Raw genomic sequence first — 11,391 nt, forward strand, 5'->3', positions numbered from 1 at the left:
TTGAGCTGTTTATCCTAGACCAGTGCTTCTAATGTGGCCTGATTTGAGCTGGGTGCTTCAGGGGTCAACCCTGTGCTCCTAATGCACTGCGTCAGCATACCGTAGCAGCTGAACTGCTGACAGTTAAAAGCTGAGTATGTTCATGTTCTTACCATGAAGCAAGCACAGCCAGCAGTTGGAGGGGTTTAAGAAAGGCAGCATCCAGAAGGGTAAGTACAAAGTCATTTGTCTTTATTCTCTCATGAAATGGAGTCCAGCTCTAGCAGCCCCTGAAGGTCACCCTGTCCCTGCTGTGACTCAGCGCTTCGTTAGCTGCCCCCATAAGTTCTGAAAGGGGGAGGTAAAGAACACAGGGCAATGGGGACACAGCTCGGTAAAGATCAGTACCTGCTGAAAGAGCAGTGGTGATGGAGAAGGGGGCAGAAAAACAACAGCTGTTACATATACAGGTGGTGAGAATCTTTAGCCCTAGTCCTTGATGGCATGTCTTCATGCTGTACTTTACATCTTCCTTGAAATCCAGTGTTTCTTAAACTTGGTTGCTTTTTGCTTTTTTTCTAGCCCTTAAAACAAAAACAAAAGAGTAAGGCTGTAAGCAGTTTCCATGTCCAGCTCTGTAACCAGCAGCCATGTATTCATTACTGCAACATTTGAAGCTTAAGACAGGAGAACTGAGGGGAAAGCTGATAATGCTTTTACTTTCAAAGCACAAGTGAGAAACACTGATGACCAAGGACTGCTACTTGAGTCTAATGTTTTCCTCTGATCTTTATGATCACAGAATGGAAGGGCCCTTAAAAACTACCCCGTTCCAACCCCCCACCACACCAGCTTGCCCAATGCCCCATCCAGCCTGGCCTTGAGCACCTCCAGGGGTAGGGCATCCACAGCTGCTCTGGGCAGCCTGTGCCAGGGCCTCACCACCCTCACAGTGAAGGATTTCTTCCTAACATCTGATCTAGATCTTCCCTCTTTTAGTTTAAAGCTATTAGCCTTTGTCCTATCCCTACAACGTGATATCAAACGGTGATTGCCACGGAAGCAAGTTCTATGACTGATGGGCAAGGTGTGCTGGGATTGATGTGTGTCCAAGTCTGTCCCCATTCATTTAGGTAATGTCCATTTTTTTTTTTTATAGGGATGAAGGGGCACTACTGCCCTCTGCTCTCACTAAGATCTTAATCTGAAATGACTTCAGCAGCTCAAGCTATAAACCCCCAAGCAAGAATTAGTAAAATTATCCAATTCAACAAGTAACTGTAGCTCTAACCCTGAGACTGCTGCTTACTGTATGAAAAATGAGCTAATGCTTGTCCTAGAGGCTCTCTCCAGCGAAGCATTCATTAGGCACACTCAGGCTGTACCATCCTGCTCCCCTGCCTTACTATCACTTTCTTCTCATAAGAAGGTAGGAAGCTACAGCCCTGTAACATGCAAAAGCTTATTTAAATTTAGAAAAAATAATTCAAGCGATATCTGCATAAAGTAGTACCACCTTCAGTTTTTTTGGATACTTACCCCAAGATTTGTCCACAAACTGAACTGCAGCTTTTTTAACTGGATCTTTCTTGTTTGCAAGGGAAAAAAATTCATTTGCTGAAATGGAGATGAGCATCAATTACTAGGTTTAACACAGACAAACCTCGATGCAAACCTAAGGAAAACTGCATACCACTTGTTCGGTTGGTGCCTGGGCCGTAGAGATGGCTGTACACGAAGTCTTTGGCTGTTTGTTGGTGGAGCCCTGTTAAGCTCTGATCTTTTAAGTGCATAGCTGTGTAGTTTCCTTTTGACCTATTCAAAGAAAGATTTAAATCATTGTAGCATAGTTACTGAACCCAGAGCAACATTCACCCTTTAGTCAGTATTTTGCTGTCTGCACGGGCTTCTGATGATCAGCCAAGCTTTGCAGCAATGTTAATAATAATAATAATAATAATAATAATAATAATAAATGGACTGCAAGTCTCAAACTGGTCCTGCCAGAAGCTCCTGCAACTGTCCCCTACAGAATGAAATCCAGCAATTAAGTCCCCAGCAAGTGGACGTGAGGCAGAACACAGCAAAACTTCTATTGGTGTGCTGATGCTGGCCTGGATAGCTCACACCAGGTGAGAGAGGAAAGACAGGATTCTTCTCAAAATTCCACTTTGAGGTGATACTGCCCAGTGGAATCAAGAAAGCTTACCTGTGCACACACACACACTAATTCTACCTATGCACATGTTTGTAACTGTACCGATACAGCAAGAAGTGAACAAGATAAAGGAAGAAGAATAAAGCCCAAAATGTTTTTTAGTTCAGTTCTGCGTCTGTTATTGAATGCATACCTTGGCTAACTGTTAAAGTTATTTTCATTTGCCAGTAGCTGCAAATAAATTCAGAACTGATCATTACATGCCTAAATACAGCACTAAAAAAAAATCCATGCATGGTATTATCCATAGCCACAATTAATTTAAATAAAGAAAAGCAAACAAGCCAGCATCCATGTACAGCAGCAGGGTAAAGGTACTTACCTGGAAGCCACGCCACAAGGTCTGCTGTTAGGGTATATTTTTACAAGTACAGCAGCATAACGGGCAATTTAAGCACATAAATTTGCTTCTGTGAGAGAGCGAGCAGGGGCAACACCACCAAAGTGCCAAACCTCTGCTGTGACTGGGGGAAGCAGTGCCACCACACCGAGACAGAAGCCCCACACCTTCCACTTTGGCGTACCTGGCACCCCTGGCTTTGTCCTGCTTCGCCTGTTTGAGCACATGGCCTTCGCTCTGCTTCTCAGACCTACTGCCAGGCTGCTTGTCTAGAGAAAGTTTATTAGACACAACAAAAAAAAAAAAAATCCAGAACATTATGAATCAAGATCAGTAAACGGAAGACAAGCGGGAAGAAACAACGACCCAACTGAGAAACAAGCTAACTCCAACAAGTGTTTTTCCAGACCCTCTGGCTAGTGAAAGCTAGCTAAGTGCGTTACAGGGAAGAGAACGGGAACCAACCTGAAGCAGCCATCTGCCTTTGCTGTTCCTTGGCATCAACAACAACAAAAGGGACAAAAATTCAGTGCAACACAACAGCTAAGCACTGTTTGCAAAGAGCTTCATTCTCTACTAAAGAGAATGAAGCACAGACACTGAGCATTCAAAACACCACACCGAGCTCATCTGTTATACACCAACTATTTTTCTTAAAAAATAAGTAGCAACAGTTATACCAACTATCTACATCATGATGAGAGAATCATTATTAAAAGAACACTCTACAATTTATTTTTGTGTAGTATAAGAGGGGGCTTTCTAGCCCCCTCTGAAGCGGGCTAGAAAGCAGCATTTGGGAGTACCCTGGTATCTGATTTTCTAGTTGAGGGTTTGAAAAATGTTATTTAATTTATACAAGTGTCATCAACTATAGAAAGTATCAAGGCAACTAAGAGCTCTATCTAAATAGCTTCTATAACTTGAATGCTTGAAATTACCATCTTTCTGGCCATCCTTGCTTGTTTCCGTTTGAACACCTGCCTGCTGCCCACACTAAAGACCCCAGATCTTTTACATGAAACCACTCTACATCAAAAAACGTTTGTAAGTGGGCTCTGCCATCAAGATTAAGCACGACCACCACCAACCCCACTATCTTTCTTTGGCAGCAGCCCAGCGGCGCCTCAGCATACCTCGCTCAGCTGCAGCGGGCTTCTCCGGTCTGCGGAGGGAGGGAGGGAGGAGGGAAGGAAGGAGAAAGGCGGTCAGTGCCCAGCAGAGGGCCCGGGGGAAGGCACCGTGGGTGACCCCCCGCCCGCCCCCAGCCTCACCGTCCTGCGGCCAGCTCCTGCAGCAGCGCCTCGGGCAGCAGCTTCCTCCTCTGCGGGCACACGGCCGTTACCGGCGGTTAGCAGCCGTTAACGGCCGGGCTGTGGGTGTGAGGGATGGGATGGGATGGGATGGGATGGGATGGGATGGGATGGGATGGGATGGGGGGGTGTTACCTTCTGCTCCACGAACAGCTCCTGCCGCCGCCGCCGCTTCTCCTTCAGCAGCTCCCGGTGCCTGCGGGAGGGGCCGGGCCGTCAGGAAGGGGAAAGGGAGGGAAGGGGACAGCGGGGCGAGGGCCGGCCCTACCTGCGCGCCGCCTCCCCGGCCAGCTGCCGCTCGCTCTCGGCCGCCGCCGCCGCCGCGCCGAAGGACAGCTCCTCGGGGGCATCCTCGCCATCGGAGGCCGCCGGGGAGGGCACCGCCGCCGCCACCTCCTCCTCTTCCTTCTCCTTCTCCTCCTCCTGCCGCCGCCTCACCATGGCCGCACGCGGCTGCCCGGCCCCGCCTCGGAAGCGCCGCTGCCTTCCGCCGCCCGGCCGCGCCCCCTCAGCGCCCAACGGCCGCCCCTTCCCGCCCAACGGCCGCCCCTCACCGCCCAACGGCCGCCCCTCACCGCCCAACGGCCGCCCCTCACCGCCCAACGGCCGCCCCTCAGAGCCCTCCCCCGGCCATACCCCAGCAGAGCGGGAGGCTGCGGGCAGGTGCCGCCTTTATTGTGGAACCTTCGCCCCCCCTCACACACACACACACACACACACACACAGACGCCCCCCGGCCCCCTCAGGCGGTGATCTCGCTGTGGTGCCGGGCCAGCGCCGGCGGCAGCGTGGTCCCGCAGGGGCCCGAGAAGTGGAACCTGCAAGGGAGAAGCTGGTGTTAGAAGGGCAGGCTGCCTTGTCACGTATCAGGGAAAAAATAAAAGGAGGGTTTTATCTTCTTTTTTTTAACAGTCCAGCCTTACCTGAACTTGTCTGTAGCAGGAGTGGCTTCCATGTTGAACTCCGCAACTGGCACTCCTCGGGCGGACACCTGAGGGGCGAACATGGCAGCGGGGTACACCACTGAGGAGGTTCCCACCTGCAGGGGCGTCAAAAAGCCATGAGCAAGCCCTAAAGCACACAAGAGCCCTACAGAAATGAGGTGAAAGATGTACAGTTAGTGCCACTGCACGTTTAGCTACCTGATGTGGTATAGGAATCAAAACTCATTTGGTTTTTGACCCAAAGAAGCCTGTTTGCTTTTCTGGATTCACGTTTGTTTGTTTTCTCCTCATTTACAGCTTTAATGCCCCAAATGGCAGACTACTTTCTGGAACGCAAAACAAAGCGTCCCCTCTAGCACTTGAGATTATTTGGTGAGCAGCAGGCAATATTCCAAGCAAATGTTTCAGTCAGTGATGCAAAATGTACGTGGCGTGTAAAAAAAAGAAGCAGCAGCACACGCCAATAGCTAACTACCATCTTACAACACTTTGTAATTTTTTTAAAAAAGAAAACTGATCATCAAAATAATTCTCGGGGGCTTACAGCTCCCCTGGGGAAGCACAAAGGCATCTCCTGTACCCAGGATGCGCCACCCTTGGACTTAGCCCCCCCGCTGTAACCTCCTAGGTGACAAGACCCACACCCACCACCAAGCAGAGGTCACACATGTCCAGTTCCTTCTCAACCTCCGTGAGGACGTCAGGATCCAGCGTTTCACCGAACCACACAACGTGGGGACGAAGGAGGCCGTTGCAGCCATCTTCCTCGCACCTGTTTAAAAATCACAGAGGTACGGCGTGATGTTTCTGATGCGGGCATTTCAACCTGCACAGCGACAGAATGGTTTTCATTCTCGTTTAGACACATCTGCCTTAGTTTCTTACTTCAATTCTCCTACTACTCGCAACCAAGCCCATGACTCCAGGTGTGTTCTGCCCTCAGTGCTCAAGAACACAAACAAGCAATCACTTTGGCATCATGGTAACCTTCCAGCACCCACTCCTATTGTCTGGGGTTTTCCTGACGTTAGGTTTAGATTTAGACTCAGTCTCTGGGCAAAGACCCGTGTCTCTTTATCTCGCAGAATGAATTCGTGTCCTTCCAGAATGACACAAACAGTACTTTGAGATGCATCACATATGAAGAATCAATAGCAAAAAATAAAGTCATCAATACATACTGAGGAAGCTGTTCAACTGGAATTGAAGCATCTTCTACATCTGGATCTGGAGCCCTGAGGTTACAAAATAGAAATATTTATTCAATCACACAAAGGGAGTGCACTTCATATATTACTAAAAACTTGGTGTTCCCTAAAGCACACTCTCTAATCAAGGAATCTGCAACTTCAGTCAACTTAAACATCTCCTACCACCCTAGCCTACCACACACAGGGCAGGCAGACTTCTATGCAGAATTATCCCAGAGCTGCAATCGGCTTCTCAAAGTCTGACAAGAGCACAACAACTATTTGTGAAGCTATCTAAAGATATGGTGAAATGCAAAGGGACTAAAACTTTACGCCTATGCCTATCATCCCCTCCCTCTTTTTCTTTTTTTTTTTTTTTTTTTTTTTTTTTTTTTAAAGTTCAACAGTGAAAGAAAAAGGATGCAGGAGCCCACAGGACTGTTCCGCAACTTAAGAAGAAACCCTGGGAACTGATTTTCCTTCCTTTTTGTTTCACACATGTTTCAAGACCTGTAATCCTAAGAATCTCACTGATGCGTAGAAGCACAAGAGCTACTAGGTGCTCAAGAGACGCAGAAGAGGACAATCTGGTTATATGCTACAGCAATGACAGCCTGATGTAAGGAATGAGCGCATGATTTGAAATATGGGAAAACAAAGAGGATGGGAGCGAAGAGCTGTTCTCAAAGCGTGCAGCAGCCTAACCAGGAAGCACAGGAAGCCTGCAAGGCAGGTAGGTGTATTACCCTTTCCCCGCCAGTGCTGGGCATATCGGGCTCTTGTAATTCGCAGTCACGTTTCCACAGTTGGTGCAGCGAGTTTTAAATAAGCTTCCTGAAAAACAGAAAAAGGAAACATCAGGGATCACACAAGTGCTCTGAAGCGTGGCTGTACAAGCAAGTGGCGATGTTTATCCCCGGTGGCCTTTGTTTGGCTTGTGGGTAACCCACACACGACCAGGACCAGGTGTTGCAACCCGGCAGCCTTCTGACTGAGGCACTGTCTGCACAGCGCACGCACACATGTTTAGTTTGCAGCCCGGGACAGCCAAGTTGCAGTTTTTGAGAGGAAAATCATTCCTTAAAATACTACCAAAGGAGTTGATTTCTGCTTACTGTTTTTTCCCCTTAAAAGAGAAACATTGTCCATAATAATAATAATAATAATAGTAGTAATAACATGCTGGTTAACACCACTTTTTTTATGCAAACTCCCCAAACCCAAATGGTATACCTGTAAACTTTTGTAGAGTTAGTAACAAGTGCTGTGGAGCTTCTTTTTGTAAAGAATAAGAATAATCAAAATGTAACCATACCCCAGGATCTATCATTGGACCCACAACTGTAAATAAACAAACTGCATCATGCTCCTCTGTCACTACCAGTCCCCTCCTCCTCGGGAAGGCGAAGCACAGACAGGAAGGACAGGACAGGACAGAGGGCAAGCGGCAGGCAGCACAGAGGGCAGAGCGCCAGGGCTGGCAGCACAGCTCTTGCCCAGAGGCTTTTTATTTGTGGCGCCACTGCCACCACGCAGCTGAAGCCCCCGATAGACTCTTTTCCCCTTTCTGAAGCAGGATCAGCCAGGTTTCACCCTCTGCATGCATTCAGGTGGATGTAAGGCAAACCCAAGCAGGTGGGAGGGGAGAACCAGTTCCTGTGTGGGTCAGAACCCATTAAAAAGGGCAGTGACAAATAAAGGGGAGTATGAAGAGCCCAAAACAACTTCCAAAAGAGAACAGGGTGATACCACAAATAAACCGATAACCACTAGCATGCAGCTAAGACAAGTTTCATTTCTCCCAGCAGTCATCCCACTCCTTCTCCCCAAAACTTTCCCGTCTCGTGGCAGGCAGGTGAGCTGATCCTTACCATGAATTTCAAGGAGGTGCTTGGAGCCTGCCTTCCTGTGTAGCTCGTCGATGTTCTGAGTAATGACCACCACGCTCCTTCCTTGTTTGCTCAGCCGCTTTTCACACTCGGCAATGGCAATGTGCGCGGGGTTGGGGTGCTTGCTCAGCATCACCTCCCGGCGGTAATGGTAAAACTCCCACACACGGGAAGGGTTGCGTGCAAAAGCGCCCGGAGTGGCCAGTTCCTGAGAGAGATGCAACACATTGCTCCGATAAGGAAGGTGCGAGAGAGCCCCGCGCCCAGATGGAGGCCAGCAGCATCCTGCCAGCTTGGCTGTACCCTGCAGAACTGGACAGGCTCAGGTTACTCGTAACCAGATGCAGTGACAGGAATACAGGTCGTGAGCCACGTCCCACCAGGACCACGAGCCAAGGTATCTTACCGAGAGAGGAGGTAACTTGTATTGGACATCACATAAGGCCTGACACGGTACACTGGGACCTCGTTCTGTGCTGCCCCCCAAATCCCGAAGAGGTTAGTACGGGCCAAAGGATGATGAGAGGTTTCCCCACGCACCATGTGGGGCGTTCAGAACTCATTCACGCAGCAGCCATAAAACTCAGTGCTGTGCGGATGCACCTCCCGTGCTAGCAATTTCTTTTCTGCTTTAGTTTAGATGTAGCACAGGCCAAATTACAAGCCTAACATCTCTATAATGTGCCTGTAAAATCTAAAGCCACCATTAAAAGAAAAGTAGTTGGTATCTTTGGTACTGCCCTTTATTATTTTGGTAGAAGTTTCTTAAGATTTTAAATTAGGAAGGGCCCCATGAGGCAGCAAAACACTGAGGTGTCCAAACAAGAGCAAACAGCTAAGCTGCAAGGCGGCAAGAAAACAAGGACAGTAGAAAGACCCAGAGCTGTCTGCAAAAACTTCATTTTTCCCAAATGGCTGATAAACCAAACCATGGAAAAACACTTCTAGCTTCTTCTGACTCTTCACACTCACATGGAAAAACTGATGGAAAAACACAGCAGTGCAGATGCGTGCCGTGAGTACGTACCTGTGCTTGCCACTTTCTCCAGAAACCTCCAGCTCCTCTGAAGGTGGGAACTCCGCTCTCGGCACTAACACCAGCTCCTGTAATGATGGCTATGTGCTTTGCTTTGGCAAAGACTTCTCGAAAATCAGCCATATCTGGACATGGGGGAGAAGGATGAACAGCTGTTCAGACACTTAATTTTTACAAAAGAGGCCATACAGACAGTGTTGGCAACAAGCATCCAGAAATGGCTTCTGCATGCACCTGCCAGGACTTCAATTTCCAAATACCATTTATTTTCTGAGTTTCTGTATATTGGATTTTGACAGGCATTTCTTGGAGGGCCTCAAAAATATGGGAGCAAACCCAGTAGGGCAACATGTATCAAACCAGGGATACACTGAGCATTGGAAAGACAGAAGCCTTAAAATGAAGCCTTCAAAATCGAGGTGACCTAATTCCCAGCTCAGGTCAGATCACCTCGCTCCACCCAGGAGGATGTTTGCCTCCTTGGCCACCAGGGCTCCTCAGCAGCTCCTGGTCTCCTTGGTGTCCACCAGGACCCTCAGGACCTTTTCTGCAAAGCTGCTCTCCAGCAGGTCAGCCCCAACCTGGGGTTACTTCAAGTTAGGGCGCGTCTTCAGGTTTAAAAATATATACAGTAATTATTTTTTTTTTTACTACTACACTAAACAAGGTTTCTGAGGTTACCCAACACCCTGCCCCTGAGCTGCTGCCCATGCTCGAGGCCCTCCATAATTCCCGTCCAAAGAAACGAGGGCTGAGTTTTATTGCCCATTAGGGGTATGAAAAGGAAGTGCAATAAAGCAGCGTACATTTGTGGGCCTAAGTTATAAATATTAAACATAAATACGTCAAAGGCAAGGTGCTGAGTGCAGCTACGCGAGGGGGGTGCAGCTGTACAGTCTGTAGGCACAGGAGATAAACCCTAGCAGCCCAAAACCAAATCAGCTCCACACTCATTTTGAATTAACTGCAGGGTTTGTCTATGGCATGAGACTTTCTAGAGTTTTAAATCAAGCTTCTGCTTGGTTGTCATCTGTTCGGGAGACCGAGGCAAACAAACACGAGTCTTACTTGAGCTAGGCCGAGCCATTTCCAAGCAAAGCTGCTGCTTCTTTGCAGAAGGAGGCTTAAGAGCGCGGGACACCTGGGGGACCAACCTTCTGCTGGCAACCTGGAAGAGACTCATCGGTGTCACCTCCGGGGGCTTCACCTGTGAAGAAACAGCGGCAACACGAGCAGATCACTCAGGGAATCCTCCGTGAAGCGCAGGGCACAAACGCTATTCGGGTTATTATTTTCTTAGGAGGCTCAGCAGCTATGCTGCTCGCCCCTCCTGGCAGTAGGGCTACCGCAGCAGCGACCCCAAAAGCCCCGAGGGGCTGAGCCGGGCGGCTCAGCGCTGCCTCCGGCTCCCCCTGGGGCGGCTCCGTGCCACCGCAGGGCGCTCACCGTCCCAGGCTCCTCACGGTCGCAGCCTGCCCCGCTTCATCAGGCGGCACCCCCGGCACCGGTCCCGGCCCTCCCGGAGGCGCTGGGCCCGGCCCCGGCCCCGGCCCCGGCCCCGCCGTGCGGCCCCGCACGTCCCCGGCCCGCCCCGCCCCGCTCCGCCTCCAGCCCCGGGCGGGGAAGGGAAGGGAAGGGGCGGCCCCGCGCCGGCTCGGATTTGGGGTGAGGAGAGCTGGTTTTAGCTCGGTTTGCCACGGAACGAGGCACAGCGGCTGCTTGCACCCAGCCTCGCCCGTCCTTCCGCAGCAGCTTCACAGCCCGTCAGTGCCTGGCAACCCACCTGAGGTTTCAGGCGATACTATGAGGCTGTGCTCTCAGCTATATGGTCTGAATTTTGGGGTACGCCCGTGTTGGACCCGATGATCCTCGTGGGGCCCTTCCAGCTCGGGACGTTCTGTGATTCTATTCCCCTGTGAGTTTTGTGCCATCAGCAGCTCAGGGTTTCCTAAAACAGCCCCAGACCCGAGGAAGCCCTCCACAAGTACCACCAGGCTGCAGAAGTGGCCAGGGAGCAGCTTCGGCCTCTGCCCGGCCTGTACGGGACTGGAAATGCTGCCAGAGGGGAAGGGGAACACCAGCACGGGGCAGGCAGCGGGTGAGGATGGGGCAGGTTGCTCCTGCTAGATCACACCTCACCTTTCCTCCTCTACATGTATGCTGCTCCATGGCACTGCTCCGCACTGGTGTGACAGCATTTTGTGCTCTGCCTTTGGCTGCAGATACGAAAGGAGCCTTTTGTGGGGGAGTTTTGGGGACATGAGAAGCAGCGGCTGAAGGCCCTGCTTGTGATCGCTGGAGGGAGCCAGCTGTTCCCTGAGAGCTCCGTCTGAATCTGCATAAAGGACTGTAAGCTTGGGAAAAAAGCTCATCGATTCAGAAAACAAGATGGAAGGCCACTGATCTAACTTAGCGTTGCAATTATCTTGCTGATTAAAATTACACAATTTCATTTGGAGTAGCCAAACCACTGGGCTGACAG

General features: G+C 50.0%; 2 protein-coding genes across 3 annotated transcripts; both read right to left on the reverse strand.

Moving 5' to 3' along the window:
- Positions 1-209: 209 nt before the first annotated feature.
- On the reverse strand, positions 210-4,386 carry NOL7 (nucleolar protein 7). Of its 2 annotated transcripts, XR_011806875.1 has the most exons (9): positions 4,119-4,386; positions 3,986-4,046; positions 3,812-3,861; positions 3,674-3,702; positions 2,722-2,806; positions 1,673-1,794; positions 1,519-1,596; positions 1,289-1,424; positions 210-563 (listed from the first exon to the last, which is right to left on the reverse strand). XR_011806875.1 is itself a non-coding variant. In XM_038175288.2 (8 exons), the coding sequence occupies exons 1-8, from the start codon at positions 4,289-4,291 to the stop codon at positions 502-504; spliced, it is 660 nt and encodes a 219-aa protein (XP_038031216.2). In that variant the 5' UTR covers positions 4,292-4,382; the 3' UTR covers positions 210-501. The 2 variants fall into 2 exon arrangements, 1 of the variants encoding a protein (XP_038031216.2); XM_038175288.2 differs by lacking the exon at positions 1,289-1,424 and having other exon boundaries at positions 4,119-4,382.
- Positions 4,387-4,508: 122 nt separating this feature from the next.
- On the reverse strand, positions 4,509-10,510 carry SIRT5 (sirtuin 5). The gene is made up of 9 exons (XM_021275211.4): positions 10,356-10,510; positions 9,978-10,116; positions 8,901-9,034; positions 7,856-8,081; positions 6,731-6,818; positions 5,976-6,029; positions 5,443-5,566; positions 4,774-4,889; positions 4,509-4,668 (listed from the first exon to the last, which is right to left on the reverse strand). The coding sequence occupies exons 2-9, from the start codon at positions 10,090-10,092 to the stop codon at positions 4,593-4,595; spliced, it is 933 nt and encodes a 310-aa protein (XP_021130886.3). The 5' UTR covers positions 10,093-10,116; positions 10,356-10,510; the 3' UTR covers positions 4,509-4,592.
- Between the last annotated feature and the right edge of the window lie 881 nt (positions 10,511-11,391).

This window comes from Anas platyrhynchos, chromosome 2 (genome assembly GCF_047663525.1).
Source record: "Anas platyrhynchos isolate ZD024472 breed Pekin duck chromosome 2, IASCAAS_PekinDuck_T2T, whole genome shotgun sequence".
NCBI lineage: Eukaryota > Metazoa > Chordata > Aves > Anseriformes > Anatidae > Anas > Anas platyrhynchos.